Source organism: Scyliorhinus canicula, chromosome 18 (assembly GCF_902713615.1).
Source record: "Scyliorhinus canicula chromosome 18, sScyCan1.1, whole genome shotgun sequence".
Taxonomy (NCBI): domain Eukaryota; kingdom Metazoa; phylum Chordata; class Chondrichthyes; order Carcharhiniformes; family Scyliorhinidae; genus Scyliorhinus; species Scyliorhinus canicula.
In genome coordinates, this window is record NC_052163.1 from 28,204,527 (window position 1) to 28,222,221 (window position 17,695).

At 46.6% G+C, this 17,695-nt stretch overlaps 1 protein-coding gene across 7 annotated transcripts in view; it reads left to right on the plus strand.

The window, feature by feature from the left end:
- sdk2b (sidekick cell adhesion molecule 2b) overlaps positions 1 to 17,695 on the plus strand; it is a 1,143,109-nt gene that overhangs the window by 948,107 nt on the left and 177,307 nt on the right. For all 7 annotated transcript variants that reach the window (XR_005458034.1, XM_038777821.1, XM_038777823.1 and 4 more), the window contains 2 exons: positions 4,563 to 4,678; positions 14,948 to 15,134. Coding sequence is in view for 6 of the 7 variants with exons in the window: in XM_038777821.1 (XP_038633749.1) it covers positions 4,563 to 4,678; positions 14,948 to 15,134 (303 nt within the window). In the remaining variant the exon portion in view is untranslated. The remainder of the gene's footprint in view (positions 1 to 4,562; positions 4,679 to 14,947; positions 15,135 to 17,695) is intronic.

The following is a 17,695-nucleotide window of genomic DNA, read 5'->3' on the forward strand; positions in this document are numbered from 1 at the left end:
GAGGAAACCGAGGCACCCGGAGGAAACCCACGCAGACACGGGGAGAACATGCAGACTCCGCACAGACAGTGACCCAAGCCGGGAATTGAACCTGGGACCCTGTAGCTGTGAAGCAACTGTGCTAACCACTGTGCTGCCCAAACTTGTGACTATATATTTAAACTTTGCAGGTTGTTGATCAATTTAATTTTACTACTTCTATCACCAAGTGGAGTAAATTATTGAAGACTGCTCCATCAGTGATTCTTGTAAAAGAATAACGCGATTCACCCTGACCTATGCTAAGTACGTTTTGTCCTATCAGTGAACACATAATATTCCCTGGCTAAGGGAACGAGCAGATGAACAATAATCAAGTCTCTATGGGATTCCCCTTCCTCCCTCATTGTGGAGAAACCATATTTTAATTCAACATAGTCCCCCAATAACTTCTCCAAGATTGGAAACTCATGTTAGGAACACAAAGGTAGTTTTAAGGGATTTATATTTGTATTGATAAAAATTAGAAATAAGGTATAGTTTTTATTGGGTTTAATTTAATGTTTCTATGCCTGGAAGAGTGAAACCTATTGGGCGGGATTCTCCGACCCCCCGCCGGGTCGGAGAATCGCCGGGGGCCGGCGTCAATCCCGCCCCCGCCGTGTCACGAAGTCTCTGGCACTGGAGATTCGGCGGGGGCGGGAATCGTGCCGCGCCGGTCGGCGAGCCCCCCCGGCGATTCTCCGGCCCGCAATGGGCCGAAGTCCCGCTGCTGTCATGCCAGCCCCGCCGGTGGGAATCAAACCACCTACCTTACCAGCGGGACCAGGCAGCACAAGCGGGCTCTGGGGTCCTGGGGGGGGGGGGCCGTGGGGCAATCTGGCCCCGGGGGATGCCCCCATGGTGGCCTGGCCCGCGATCGGGGCCCACCGATTGGCGGGTGGGCCTGTGCCGTGGGGGCACTCTTTTCCTTCCGCCTTCGCCGCGGTCTTCATGATGGCGGAGGCGGAAGTGACCCCCTCCCCTGCGCATGCGCGGGGATGACGCCAGCAGCCGCTGATGCTCCAGCGCATGCACGGACTTCCGGCGGCCGGCGAAGTCCCTTCGTCCCCGGCGGGCGTGGCGCCAAAGGCCGTTCCCACCAGCCGGCGGAGCGCCCACCACTCCGGCGTGGGCATAGCCCCTCAATGTTAGGGCTTGGCCCCTAAAGGTGCGGAGACGTCCGCACCTTTGGGGCGGCCCGATGTCGGAGAGGTTCACGCCACTCCACTACGCCGGGCACCCCCCGCCCTGCCGGGTAGGGGAGAATCCCGGCCATTGTTAGAATCATGCTGGGCAAATGTGTTTGTATGTGTAAGGGTTGGTTAAGTTATAACTGTCTTTTTATTGTCCATAAAAAGGACTATAGCATGAAGAATAAATAAACCATCAGTGGTTGCTTAGCAACTGGAGCCTTGTAAGTTAGAGAAGCTTTTAAGTTATAGTTTAGCTCATTTGTGGGCAGTTGAAGATAGTTGGTGAGTGAGAAGATAGCTCTCACAGCTCTGCTGGAAGCAGTTGGTTTAGCAGGCTCGAGAGGGAACTTCTCTCTCAGCTTTTCCAGAAGAAAAGCCATACCATGGAGAAATGGTTAAAAAAACAAGAGCAGCTAGTTAAGGAAACTAGAGAAATGAAGAGAAGTTTCCAAGACACCTGAGATTAAAGCGATGAGAACGGAGAACTATTCAGTAAAGACAGAGAGAGGTAAGAAGAAAGCTGATTCGCCAGAAAGATACCTGAAGTGATTTTCAGTTACTACAACCTGTGGAACATAAGTTGAAATAACTATGGGAATCAGTGGATGGATCTTGCAGTTTGTGTAAAAGCAGAGTGAAAGCTTTGTTCAAAAGTGCAATTTGGAAAACCTGGTCTGGATTTCTGAATGCAAACCACAAAGGAAAAACATTATTATAAGAGAAGGTTTTAAAGCATGTTTTGGGAGTGGAATTTTGAAGCTTTCATGTGATCATCGTCTGGGCGATTCTGAGGAGAAATCTAGCAGACACTAACTTGGGTTCAGAGCAGAGTGTGTATTTGACCACAGTCATCCTGTGTGCTGAAAAGAGAATTTGTGTGTCAGTGAGATCAGTGTAGCTTCAAACATACTTTCTATTATCTGCCAATCATACAACCTGCGTGTAATTGTTAAGCTAAAGGGGGAATAAAGGAGTTATATTCCAATTTTTTAATGTTTAATAAATGTTTTTTCTTGTTAAAACTAATTAGTGGTCCTTGATTCTGTTCCCCCGCATTTTATAGAAACAAAATAAAAGTTACGGTCTTTTGAGTCAGGGTTCTATTCTGGAATCTTCATTCTAGCATCGAAACACTCATGCATTGCAAGAGCTTACCTGTGTGTTAGCCAATTTATTGATGGTGAGAATACAATGTTTTTTGGCTATTTTAACTGATTTATTTTTGTAAAATACACAGTTAAATGGGCAGACATAAAGCAAAGATTTTTGTAGCACCTTTATCGTGGAACATTGTACTAAGACACTGGACAGTTTAGAGTTTGACCCAAGCAGGATGAGAAGTTATTTGAATTTGGCAACATGACTGAAGGTATTGTAGAAGTAAGTTTCAATAGGGCTTTTGGGGTGCAGAATAGGAAGGAAGGAGCAGTTTATCAGAGTCATGAAGCGCAAAGAATGCGAGCAGTGATGATAGCACAAGAGGAGAAAAACGACAGAACAACTGCTAATTTTGAAGTCAGTGGAAGTTTGAGGTAATAGATGAATGGGTCTTAGTCCAGGATAAGATACTGAGAATTAGAGTCTGGTTTGCATTTATCTGAAGAGGCTGGCAAAAAAGCTGTTAGAAAAGTCAAGACTGGAAGTAACGAGAGCTTGAATGAGGCTCTCAGCAGGAAGGGGTGTCAGGTCGATAATGGGTGATATTTTGGAGTGAAAGTCTTGATGATACACCAATGTTGAATGTTAACGATAATCTCAGGCTTTAGTAAAGCACCGAGTTTGGACACTGTCAGCTTGAACATGAGTTGGCATCAAGGAACAGTTCTGAAATCAGTTAAAATGCAGGGGGCGGAATTCTGCGCTCCCCACGCGGCCTGGGAGCATCGCGGGAGGGCCTCCCGACATTTTTTACGCCCCCCCCTGCCCCCAACCCCCCCCCCCCCCGCGATTCTCTCCTCTCCCCCCCCCCCCCCCGTAAAAATCGCCGCTTGCCGTTTTTCACGGCGAACGGCAGATCTCCGAGCCCGATGGGCCGAGCGGCCGGCCCTTCACACCCGTTTCACCACGGCAGCAACCACACCTAGTCGCTGCATTCATGAAACGGGCGCCAGATGCCCGTGTGGGGCATCCTGGGGCCCGATTTGGACGGGAGCACAGCGACTGTGCTCCGGAGGGGACAGGCCCGCGATCGGTGCCCACCAATCATCGGGCCTGCGTCCAAAATGGACGCACTCTTTCCCCTCCGCCGCCCGACAAGATCAAGCCACCACGTCTTGCCGGGCGGCGGTGGAGAAAGACGGCACTGCGCATGTGCGGGTTCGTGCCGTCTGCGCGGTGATGTCAAGCGCGCATGCGCGGGTTGGAACCGGCATGAAAAGCGCTGTCCGCGCGTCACTTCTGGCGGTCGAGGCCCTGCCCAGTGAAGCAGTTGAGGCTCCTTCATTAAATGTTTTCAGGATAAAGATAGATAGTTTTTTGAAGAACAAAGGAATAAAGGGTTATGGTGTTCGGGCTGGAAAGTGGAGCTGAGTCCACAAAAGATCAGCCATGATCTCATTGAATGGCAGAGCAGGCTCGAAGGGCCAGGAGGCCTCATCCTGCTCCGAGTTCTTATGTTCATAAATGGAACAAAAAATCTTTAGCCTTGACAACATTGAGCTTTAAAATAGTCTAGTTCAATTGGGCAGTGCGGTAGCACAAGTGGATAGCACTGTTGCTTCACAGCGCCAGGGTCCCAGGTTCGATTCCCCGCTGCATCACTGTGCGAAGTCTGCACGTTCTCCCTGTGTCTGCGTGGGTTCCCTCCGGGTGCTCCAGTTTCCTTCCACAGCCCAAAGACGTGCAGGTTTGGTGGATTGGCCATGATAAATTGCCCTTAGTGACCAAAAAGGATAGGAGCGGTTATTGGGTTATTGGGATAGGGTGGAAGTTAGTGCTTAAGTGGGTCGGTGCAGACTCGATGGGCCGAATGGCCTCCTTCTGCACTGTATGTTCTATGTTCTAATCCAGCTTGAAATTGGACAGGGAATTAAGCACAGCAACATTCATGGGAATTAAGGCTGGGGATGGGGAAGTCGATCAAAGCGGGGACAGGACAGAAGAAATCTTTTTTTTCACAGAGCTGGCACATACACGATGGGCTGAATGGCTTTTTGTACTCTAGGATTCTTAGGTTCTAAGTAAAAGTTAAATAGAAGTGGTAATAATTAAACCTGATAAGGTCTGTATTACATTTCTACCTTCAATATATGGAAAGTAATGACATTTTAAGCAATGTCCCCTTTTACATTTTATATCAGCACTGCAGTTTTATACTTGTGCATAACAGCTTCCATTTCTTTCATTTAGTTCCCACTGCACCAGCTCAGAATGTGCAAGTGCAAAGTTCAACGGCGACACAGTTGGACCTGACCTGGGAGCCTCCTCCACCTGAAACACAGAATGGAGACATGCAGGGATATAAGGTACAGTCAATTTATGCCAGATCTTGGCAAGAAAAGGGAGCTCAGATAATTGCATAAGAGCAATAACAATACACAGGCCCTAGTCCAGATGGAATAGTATAATGCATTGAATAGAAACTAAATGGGCTGAGAAATCCGTTGCCTTTGTAGAGAGTCTTGCACAGACCAATTGGTTCATTACCATTTTGCAGGATATCTGTGCAAACTGATTAGTTTACACATAGAGAAATAAAGAAACATTTGCATTTACATAGAACCTCTTGAATCTTCAGATTGTCCACAAGGGTCTTGCTGCCAAAAATGACTTTTGAAGTACATTCCTTATTGTTATTCAGGCTGTGCAAACTGAGCAGTGTATCATACAATTCATCTGGATGTGAATTCTCAATCGTGTCAAGTCTCTTTGGTTAACTTATTTGTATTTGTTTCCGGGTTTCATGGGCATCACTGGCATTTGTTGCCTGCTCCTAATTGCCCTTGAGAAGGTGGTGGTAAGCCGCCTTGTTGAACTGTTGCGGTCCAGATGGTTTAGGTGCCGTTAAGAAGGGAGTTCTGCCATACAGTTATCACAACTGACCATAATCCTGTCCTATTTTCACACGGTGGCTACTGTAGGTTTTGTTTCCTTCATTAACCTAAAAACATTGAGGACAATTACAATGCCTCTGTCATTAGCTTCACTGAGATTAAAACTAATTCAGCACAGGTTCAGTATTTACACACTGCCTGTCAGAGTCATCGCCAAAAGCACGGCTTTGTTTTCATATGTATGCTGACAATACCCAGCCCGACGTCACCATCAATTCCTCTCAATTCCTGCAATGTTGCTAAATTATCAGACTGGATGTGGATGAGCACTATTTTATTCCAGTTGAATATTGGTAAGATTGAAGCAATTGCCCAAACTCCATTCCTTGACCACCAACTCCGTCCATCTCCTTGGCAACAATTTGAGATAAAGCAGTCTGTTCTCAACCTTGGTGTCAGATTCGACCCAGAGATGAGCTTCGGACCTTATAATTGTGCCATTACTAAGATTGCCTATTTCACCTTTGTAACCTCTGAGGGTGGTACAGTGGTTAGCATTTCAGCCTCACAGTGCCAGGGACCCAGGTTCAATTCCGGCCTTGGGTCACTGTCTGTGTGGAGTTTGTACGTTCACCTGCGTGGGTTTTCTCCGGGTGCCCCGGTTTCCTCCCATAGTCCAAAGATGTGCGCGTTCGGTGAATTGGTTATGCTAAATTGCCCCTTAATGGCCAGGGATACGGATGTTAGGTTATGGGATTACGGGGATAGAGCAAGATGGGCACTTGGACAGAGTGCTCATTTGAAAGGTCAGTGCAGCTTTGATGGGCTGAATGGCCTCCTTCTCCACTGGAGGGATTCTATCACTATTTAACATTGACAACTTTCCCAGCTCATTTGCTGCTATCCTATTATCCAATGCCCACTGACTTACATAGGTTCCTGGCCAAGTAACATGTTGATTTTAAAATTTCATCCTTGTCTACACATCCCTCCATGGCCTTGCCACCCACTACCCCTTTTAGCTCCTACAGCTCCACCGCCCTCTGAGATATCTGCACTCCTCCAATTCTAATTTTTGCATCCCCAATTTTAATAATGGTGGCTATGGCATCAATTGCATCCACCCTCCCAACACCTCTCCACCTCCCCAACTTGCTTTCCCCCTTGGGATGGACCTGCCTAGCCCAAGACCTGGCCCGAACCCAACACCCCTCTGACCTGACCTCACAACCAGCCAAATCCCATCCAGGTCCCATCCACTTACCTGAACACTTACCTTCACCCTGGCCTGTCAATTTCTCTGGGCCCTTTAAACGTACCCTTTTTACTGCAGCTGGCGCCGTAACAACGTGGGCATGGCCTCCCTGAGCTCGCCAAAACTGCACGAACCCTTCGGGGTCTCTTCCTCTACACGTCCCAAGCAGCTTCAGCCAACATCACTTTACACCACTGGTTGGAAGTTATCGCCCAATGTCTGACACCAAGCCACATAAGGAGATATTATTTCAGATGATCAAATGCTTGGTCAAAGAGCTTAAGAAGTCAAAGTGTTTTAAGGAGTGTCTTAAAGGGGGAAGCCCTCAAAGTTATGGCTAAGAGCTCAATTGCAAACGCAAATAGGAAGGGGAACATCGGACACCCTGTCTGGTCCCCCTATTCAACCATACCCACCCCACTCACCAAGAGAAGAAAGAAAACCGGGGGAAAAAAAACAAAATAAACAAACCCCATCCCCCAGCAACTGACGAGTTTGACCCCATAAGCCCAAACTTCGCCGTCAATTCTTCCAAACTGGCAAACCATCCCTCCACAAACAAATCCCCGAATCTCTCAAGCCCCTTTGCCTTCCCACATCCCGAACGCGCTGTCCAATCTTGACGGCTCAAGTAAGTATTTAGGACTGATAGGGTTCATCCTCAATATAGATCCAAGCTTAAAATGCTGCCTGAATTGTCTCCATCTCTTTAAAGTGGAAGAGACCACCGGGTTTGTGGAGTGCCTTGCCGGAGAACATGGAAGCGAGGCCATCACTAGTGCATCCAGACTAGACCCCCTACACGACCTCGCCTCTGTTTGTCCCCATACGGAACTTGGGTCATTGCATCACCCCACCACCTTGTCAGCATTGGCTGCCCAATAATAATAAAGCAAATTCAGCATTTCTAGGCCCCCCGACTGCCTCTCCCTTTGCAGGATTACCCTACAGGTCCTCAGGGTCTTGCCTGCCCATATAAAGGATAAGAACAACCTATTAACACTCACAAAAAAAGATTTAGGAGGAAGACAGGAAGCCATTGAAACAAAAACCTTGGAATAATATTCATTTTAATAGACTGGACTCTGCTCGCCAGAGACAGGGGAAAGTTGTCCTATTTTTGTAGATTGGACTTAACATTGTCCACCAGACTTGCAAAGTTCAATTTATGAAGCCAGGCCCAATCATGGGCCACCCGGATACCAGATACCCGAAGCTAGAGCTGGCCAAGCAAAAAGGTAACACTCCCAAGTTGGCTCCCCTCCCTGGGGGGTTAACTGAAAACCATTCGCTCTTTTCCAGATTGAACTTGTAACCCGAAAATGAACCACAGCTCCTCAGTAGCTCTATTATATCACCTACAGTGCAGACTGAGTCTGTAACATAAACCAACAGATTGTCAGCAAGTAGGGACACCCTTGTCCCACCCCTCCCTGTTTATCCCCCTCCACCGAAGCCTCAAAGCAATGACTCAGAGCTCAATCGTTAATGCAAATAGCAAGGGGAACATCGGACACGCTGTCTAGTCTTCCTATTCAAATGGAAGTACCTTAGACTCAAGGGATTGGTACAAACCTTGGCCAAGGGGACCCTATACAACAACTGTACTCATAAAATCAATTTTGGCACTGGACCAAACTTCTCCACAACTTTGAAAAGGTACCTCCACTCCACCCTGTCAAATGCCTTCTCAGCACTTAAAGACGCAATCACCTGCGGTTCGGGCCTCTCGGATGGTGAGAGAACAACATTCAACATCCCCCAATCCTGGAAACTCTAGCCCATATAATAAATGTTGGCATTCTCCCCCCCCCCCCCCCCCCCCCCCCCCCCCCCCCACCCACTACAACCGAGGACTCCGGCCCATGAATATTCTTTAAAAAGCCTCAAACAAAGTGTTAACTTAATCTGGGGTGGAAACCAAGCTATCACTCGAGCCACTAACCTGAACAATCTCCCGGGAGGCTGCCTGCCGCCTCGGCTGATGAGCTAGCAGATGAGTGGCCTTCTCCCCATACTCCCCTCAAATGCTGCAACAAATCAAGCTGTGTCTCTGTCTTCTTCCTGCTCGCAGAAGTTCCGGGGTAGGGTCACATGAGTTACTGTGGTCCACCTCCAAAATATCATCTACCACCCACTACCGCTCCATATCCAGGGGAGGTTAGCCCTTCTGGACAATTGCGACCTAATCCTGGGAGCTTCCCAGAAGATTCCCCAGCATATCTTTGGGGCATCCCCCAAATCCAATGCCAGGGAGCCTTGAAGGTACAGGCCACATTGCTCCTGTGATGCACCCTGGGGTGTTTTATTACATTAAAGTCACTAAATAAACATAAGTTGTTACTGACACTCCTAACTGGGACCTTGTAGGTCTTTATTCTCAGCTGCTAACTGGGTAAATTTACTAAGTTATCTGTAGCCGAGTCTGACACCTTAAAAATATATGTATTTAATGAACATTTTTTAAAAAATCACTTTTTCAGAAATAGAATCATGTCATCATTTTTTAAAATTCTGTCCTTCATAATCACTGGAGGCGAAATACACAGATGGTGATATTGTGGAATCAATGAAGGATACCAAAAATAACCCATGCGATGGTTTGAAGACACTGATTCTTTTACAACTATAGAAGGCTCATGACCAGGACTGATTGAATTATGTCAGAATGATTAGTTCATGCCAGTTAGGCATTGGTGTCTTTTCCTCTGGTCTGTTACAACATATTTGCAGCATTGTGTTAAATTATAGATGGTGCACATGACATTCAGACTTGTGAAACTGGATTTGTCATATATATGTGGGAAGTACAGAATTACTGATGATGGTCCTTCTCTTCCCCTTTCCCCAATACACACAAATTCATGATGGTGGATTACCATATTCAGTATATAACTCAAGTATATTGAAAGGAAAAAGGATGTTTATTTTAATAAATACAAATGAATCTGTCATGCCATTGTTCATTTAAGAATATTAAATATATTGAACAAACAAATATTGGGCCAGATTCTCCAGTCCCCTAGCGTCGTGTTTCTCGCCATTCACTGACAGGGGAATTCTCTACTCCCAACGCTTGTTAATGGGATTTCCCATTGATGCCATTCCATGATGCCGGGAAACCCATGGGCGGGACTGCGCTAACGGCGGGATCAAAGAATCCCAATGGCTGGAGAATGGTATTATCGTTGGACTAGTAATCCAGAGACCCAGGATAATGTTCTGGTGACGCGGGTTTAAGTCCCACCCTGGCAGATGTTGAAATTTCAAATCAATAAAGATCTGGAATTAAAAAGAGTCTAATGATAATCATTGCCAATTCTTGTAAAACCCCATTTGGTTCGCTGATGTACCTTTAGAGATGCGATTGACTTTTACAAATACCCTCGGAAATGGCCTAGCAAGCCACTTAGTTGAAGGGAAATTAGAGATGGGTAATAAATGCTGGCCCAGCCAGTGACACCCACATTGCATGAGCGAATAAAAATAAAGCCAGCAGACTTCCTAGATGTAGCGGGAGGGTGCAGAAGAGTAAGAAACAATAGGCACCTGGTGGCATGGTTGAGCCGAGGCTCCAGGAGAGATAAATCACTATTGTAGTAGCGCATTTGTATTAAAATCACTTTGTTCACCCATACAGATCCTCCATGATGTCATGTTATGGAGCCCATGCTCTGCAAACCCCCACCCAAACTCGATGCTTTATCCCTGAGCAGTGTGAGAATGGCAGCGCGTGTCTCTCCCAGCGGCACGTCAATGTCATTGCTGCTGCTGCTCGATAGCAATCAAAAGAATTGCCAGCTCAACTGGCTCCATGATTCTTTCCGATCAAAACATGAAAGAGAATAAGCAATAAACGATAGGACCCTTGGAACTTACAGAGGATCAGAGGGACTTTGATGTGCATGTTAATAAATCCCTAAAGACAGCAGGACAGGTAAATAAGGTGGTTAAGAAAGCATATAGGATGCTTTATTAGCTGAGGCATAGAATATAAGAGCAGAGAGGTTATGATGGAGCTGTATAAAACGCTGGTGAGGCCACAGCTGGAGTACTGCGTGCAATTCTGGTCGTCACAATATTGGAAGGAAGTGATTGCACCAAAGAAGGTGAAGCGGAGATTCAGCAGGATATTGCCTGGGCTGGAGCATTTCAGCTATCAAGAGAGGCTGAGCTTGTGTTCACCGGAGCATGTTAAGAGAATTAAGGTGTATAACATTGAGGGGCATAGATAGGATGGCTGGGAAGGAAATGTTCTCCTTAGCGGAGGAGTCAATGACCAAGGGATATAGATGTAAGGTAATTCATATATGCCGACAACATCTGCCTCGCAACTCAAGCCCCGAACTTTGACATCATGGTCCCGACCCGAAACGAAAACGTGTCAAAACTTGAACAATACTGCAACACTTGGTGACTAGAGCCAAACCCTACAGCAACAGTATCCAGCTTATTCCATCTTTGCAATGCAAAAGCCAATAAAGAGCTCAACATCCAAATGAATGGCTACAAGTTAAAACACCACCCAACTCCAACATACCTCGCAGTGACCTTAGATAGGACACTGACCTTCCAGAAACATCGAAGAACAACTGCAGCCAAGGTCAAGTCCAGAAATGACTTGATTGCAAACTAACCATCCCAATGTGAGGTGCTGCTACCACCTCCCACTTTCCAGCTGTCACTCTGAAAGGGCAATACCTTAGGTGTGATATTGCCAGAGGCGCAGCAAGGAGGACACTGGAATGTGATGCCTGCAAACCAGCCGCCAGACGCCTTTCAACCTGGAGGTTCACGGCCATGACGGCTGCTAAGACCTGCAAGCGACCCCACAAGAGGCCAAGACTGAACATGCACCCCCACAACCCCCCCACCCACCAACCCCGCGTTGAACCTATCTGGGTCGCCCGCATCCTCTCTGGCGCCCCCTCTGCATTTGACACCCTGGCGGATGATGGCGACCTGAGCATTCACCTCCGATATCCCCTTCGGAGGTGAGGTCGTCAGACTTGCACTTTTATTCAGCAATTGTAAGTCGTGCTGGCTTGACGTCACCCCGATGACCAATGAATATTCAGTGAGGGGGAAAATACCAGCACGAGGGCTCGCTAATGATACGTTGATGTATTTAAATGAGGTTCCTGATCTTCTGCAGCGGGATTCTCATTACGTCATCGAGGAACCTGGAAAATCCAGAAACGTGATCGCTAAGCGAAAATCGCATTTCCCAATTCTCCTTGTATTTTGCGCCAGTGTCGCTGTTCTTGCTGATGGCTAATGCGGGCTGAAAATCAACCTCCATGGGATTGTTCTGCTGAGAGTGGAGAAAGTTATGAAAAAGTTCAGTCAAAGTGCTCAGAGATGTGAAGGGTTCTGAAAGAGTAAATGGGCTGGATTCTCCGTCCCGCTGCATCAGGTTTCCGGTTCAGCACTCCGATGGGATGCTCCATTTCGCTGGCTGGGCAATGGGGTTTCCCATTGTGGAGCAGCCCCACACCGTCGGGAAACCACTGGGCTACCGGCAAAATGGAGCATCCCTACGGCGGAGAATCCAGCCCAGTAAGTTGAAACTGGGCGATTTACTGTTTGGGAAGCTATGTTCTCACGCCAGAGGTGAATTGCAACTGATTTGCACTCCCAAATCAGGAAGCGATTCACTATCATTCATAGAATTTACACTGCAGAAGGAGGCCATTCGGCCCATCGAGTCTGCACTGGCTCTTGGAAAGAGCACCCTACCCAAGGTCAACACCTCCACCCTATCCCTATAACCCAGTAACCCCACCCAACACTAAGGGCAATTTTGGACACTAAGGGCAATTTATCATGGTCAATCCACCTAACCTGCACATCTTTGGACTGTGGGAGGAAACCGGAGTACCCGGAGGAAACCCACGCACACACGGGGAGGATGTGCAGACTCCGCACAGACAGTGACCCAGCCGGAATCGAACCTGGGACCCTGGAGCTGTGAAGCGATTGTGCTATCCACAATGCTACCGTGCTGCCCATTTATGCATGACGAAGATTGTGAGGGATTCCCGCTATCCGGCCGCCATTTTGAGCGGGCGGCCCGATAGGGAGATCCATGGCTGACCACTCCCCGCCCCCCCCAACACGTACCATAATTCATCCCCCTCCCGCATCACAATTTAGCCCCCACCCCTGGATCTCCTGGGTTCCTCCACTTCCCCCAAGTGCAGCAGTGACCCGCCCTGCCCCTCAGAGGCCCCCTAAATAAATAAACCCCTTAAAAAAGGGACCCTCTCAGAGACCTCCCAAAGAAAGAGTTCCCCAGAGGCCCGTAAATAAAGCCCCCCCCCCCCCCCCCCCCCCCCCCCCCCCCGCCCCCCAAGATCCCCTAAATAAGGAGTCCCCTCCATAGAACCCCCGGAAAAGAGCCCTCTGTCTGGAAGCTAGAGAGCAGTCCAGACAGGGGGAGTGAAAACATTACTGTTAATACCTGAAGCATAACAAAAGTACGTGAATACCATGGATGCAGAATATAAAAATTGAAAGCACCATATAATGGCTATAATATATGTAATCGTCCACTTCTTCCCGTCTCACCTATCTGCTGCTGAAATTCTCGTGCACGCATTTGATATTTCCTTTCAGTTTGAGAACAAATATGTTCACATTTAGTCCCAGCAAATCAATTTTATATGTCCTTGTGGTGAGCTTAGCAAAAAACAATTCTATCTCTGTTGAGTTTTGACCATTGTCCAAATTATAATTACATTATAAATTGTGAGAGTTCATTCCCAAATTGCATCATGTGATCATTTGAAGCTAGGATGCGCCAGCTTTAATCCAATACTCCTAGTACTAGCTAACGAACAATTTCTTTAAGTGTTATATTTAAAATTCCCTCATTCAAAACACCTGTTGATAATGTGAGGTAATTTTATCTAACACCTCCGATAAATAGGGCATAATGTCTGCATGTTACCTTTTTATCGTGGTTCACAAGATCAAAAAATAGCTGTAAACAAGGAACACTATTTGGCCCATCGGCAACTAACTGGAAAAGCACGGGAGTTTCTACCTTCACAGGAATTAATTATTCCTAAATATTTCCATGCTTGTCCTAACTATATTGACCAGAAATCTATTTTATATTACCCTTTATGTTAAAAGGAATGTCAATTATTGAAAGAATCCCTTTCATCAGTTTCCAGGGGTGCTGCTTTGTCCTGTTGTCATGTTAGATTAAAGTGGCAAGGCTATCAAGTTGTGTTCTGTAATGTATTTTTCCGCATGACTTGCTATCTATTCGGCTGCTGTTAGGTCTCTTCTTGGTCACTTCTTTTCAAGACAAAAGATTCTTTCTTCATAAGACAATTAACACTGGAGATCATCCTCATGGCCCTCTTTTACACCATCTATTGGATTGAATGTGATTTGAGACTTTGATTAAAACTGGACACTAAATCTGTTTGTTACATCCTCAGCCATGTACTCTGCAAATTTGGCTCAGTAGTTTAGTATCCTATTGTTAATTGACATGGTAAGTGGTGAGCCTTACTCAAACATGGGTCTTCCCAGATACTGGCTCTAACAAATTTGTCAAGTTAATGTTGCTGTGTGAAACATTGGGACTTCCTGATCCCTCGCCTGAGACTAATTTATCGTTGCCATCCTATCCGCCAGAGTTACACATCAGGGGTCAGTGGCACTCGTCCCAAGTAAAAACAGCAAGAGGACTTTTTAATATTCAATTAGTTACATCCACTTAGACTATTTCTAATATTCACTGTTCATATGCTTCATTGTAGAGATCGACAGTGTCAGTGTGGCAATGGAGCTTTGCAGTGAGGAACAATGTGAATGATGCCATTTCTGATCAATACAATAAAGCTTCATTTATCGTTTCGGTCACAATAATGTAGTATTTTCTGGATTACGGTTTGGAACAAATAATTTTTTGCTCGCAAAATGACAGTTGGTGAGGAGTGAATCTGGATTTTAATTGTACATGTTTACTATATGAAATGTCAAGAAAATGGGACTGGGTTACGAGGCGAGCCAACTTCATAGAATCATAGAATTTACAGCACAGAAGGAGGCTATTCGGCCCATCGAGTCTGCACCAGCCCTCAGAAAGAGCACCCCACTTAAGGCCACACCTCCACCCCATCTCCGTAACCCAGTAACCCACCTAACCTTTGTGAAGTTCTTTTTAGTATGTATATTAAAATATATGCTTTCACAGGTATTGGGGCTGGTTTAGCACAGTGAGCTAAACAGCTGGCTTGTAATGCAGAACAAGGCCATGAGCGCGGGTTCAATTCCCGTACCGGCCTCCCCGAACAGGCGCCGGAATGTGGCGACTGGGGCTTTTCACAGTAACTTCATTGAAGCCTACTTGTGACAATAAGCGATTATTATTATTCCAGTTGGGTGACGTTGTCGGAGATAGAGCCTTTGCAATATTTTGTCATACTAAATTCTTTATTAGTTCAACAATATGACTTTTCGTTTAGATTTACTACTGGGAATTCCAGCGGCAGAATGAGACAGAAAAATTGAAGACTCTCTTCCTCCCTGAAACCAATGTGAAACTGAAGAATTTAACAGGATACACTACCTACTTGATCAGTGTGAGTGCATTTAATGCTGCTGGTGATGGTCCTCGAAGTACACCGATCAGGAGTCGGACACAACAGGCAGGTGAGAGCCACAAAGTAATTGAGGAAATACAAACATTGGATAGGATTGCCATTTGAGGGGGGGAAATTGTTTAACTTCGGATAGTTTGAATGTTAATGCAGCAGCAAGCCAAAGGTTCTATGGGTGCTGGTTAATTGATGGAGAAGCCAGATTGTTCAAACTATGCCAAGCTTCAGGTTGAAAAACGAGCACCCCCGAACAACCACACGGGGCAATACCATCCCGATCGTGCAAGCACAAAAGATGCCAGCTTGGCACCTTGGCAGTGCCAACCTACCACCCTGGCAGTGCCAACCTGCCATATTGGCAGTGCCACATGGGCATCTTGGCAGTGCCAACCTGTCATCTTGGTAGTGCCAACCTGGCATCCTGCCAGTGCCACCTGGGTGCCAGCCTGGCACTGCTAAGGTGCCCATGCAGCACTGCCAGCTGGCAGGGGGACTGCCAGGGGAGCAGGTTGGAGGTCATTTGTCTTCTTCCGACATTTGACGTTGGTCGGCCTGGTCATGCTGCCTGCACTGACAACAACTGCCACCCTGTGTTGGTCCTCCGACTCCCTCGGGAGAACAGGATGTCCTACCTCTCATTCACAGCGTTGAGAAGCAAGGCCAGGTCAGCGTTGCCAAAGCGAGGAGCAGGTCTACGCGCTGCCATGCATGAGTGTTGACTGGGAGTGAGTGGTGAGGGAGGGCTTAAAAACAGCTCCCTCTTGTCAGCGGCATGCCTTTGAGGTGCAAATCCAGCGAATCGGATGGCGAGACAGCCAGTAAATGCGGGAATCTCCTGGGGGATCATTTTTGGTACTGAATGCCATTGAATTTAGGTCGCGATCTCGCCAACGCAGCCGTCGAGGAAAACCCTGCCCAACATGCCTATATGACACTTGGAAATCTTTCCATTGAATTACGCCCCAGAACTCAATTGTGAGGAGCTCAGAGTTCTAATAAAATGCCGTTGACCTGAAACATTGGGTGGGATTCTCCAGCCCCCCTGTCATATGTTTTTCAGCAGCGGGAGGTGGCGCACCGTTTGTTGGTGGCGGGATTCTCAGTTCCGACGCTGTCAATGGGAATTTCCATTGAAGCCACCCCCACACCGCTGGTAAACCCGTGGGCAGGATTGTGCTGCGGACGGGCCCAGCGAGTCCCAGCCCCAGCGAACAGCCGCAGAAATCTGACCATTCACTCTACGACTCTCTCCACAGATGCTGCCTAACCTGTTGAGTATTTTCAAACTTTGTTTTTAGTTCCGATTTCATCTCGGCTACAGCATGTTGCTTTTCTCTTACAGTCCCTAAAAAAACTGAGCTATACAAACCTCATTAGAGCACAAATAGTAAATGTCCACCGGACCAACCAACATTTAGGTTCGAAAAACACCTTGACACAAAATGGATATAGCTGCCTTTAAACAATTAAAACAAATTCATTAGAGCAGTAAGGTGGAACAACAATTAAGCAATTAGCCCATTTATATCGCATCTTAGGAAATTTGAGAATTTTAGTATTGGTTAGTACCAACATAAATGTTCCTTGAAACAATATTCCCATGAGCCATAGCCATTTGAATTATTCTCACTGAATTAAGCTCTCTTTGTCAAAGTCATGTGTATGAATTTCCTCAGTATCATTCAGTGATATACTCACTTATTGAGAAATGTGTGAAAACTGTGATTGCTCTCTGTGTTGAGTAGAATGTTACTGAACTGGAAGGCCCGAGATTGAATCCCTGGCAGCATTAAGTTAACTGATCTCTGCTAATTCAGTGAAAGCAAATATTCGCTGGGGTTCCTGACGTAATTGCTTGCCAATGATCCTTAATGCCAAATTCGGGGTGTGATGATGCCCTTTGTAGGGGGAGATGATGGCGTAGTGGTAATATTACTGGTCTAACAATCCAGAGGCCAAGACCAGTGCTTCTGGAGTTATGGGTTCGGATCCCACCACAAAATACAGTTAATAAAATCTTGAATTGAAAGTTAGTCGGAGTTCAGGCCGGAAAGTGGAGCTGAGTCCAATAAAGATCAGCCATGGTCTCATTGAATGGCGGAGCAGGCTCGAGGGGCCAGATGGCCTATTCCTGCTCCTAGTTCTTATGTTCTTATGTAATGATTGTCATAAAAACCCATCTGGTTCACTCATGTCCTCGAGGGAAAGAAATTTACTGTCCTTAGCTAGTCTGACCTACATGTGACTCTGATAATGTGGTTGTGTTTTGTGTTGTAACCAATGCCCTCTGTATAGAATGTCACATGATTACATGGTGACACCATCAGAGGCACTTGGGAGATTTTCCCTCTCTTCCATATTAGACTGCATACAAACAACGCCTCTGCAATAAAGTCTGACAACTGGTTAGGTCACCTACGGTGTGGTAACCTGGTTATCCTTTGTCTATATGGTAAAAGTAGCCCTCTCCCCCCCAAAACATAGCAGGTTGACTCTTAACTGTCCTCTGAAATAACCAACTGGCCACTCAATTCAAGACCAATTGGGGATGGGCAACAAATGCTGGCTTTTCCAGTGATGCCTACATCCCACGAAAGAATTTTTAAAATGACA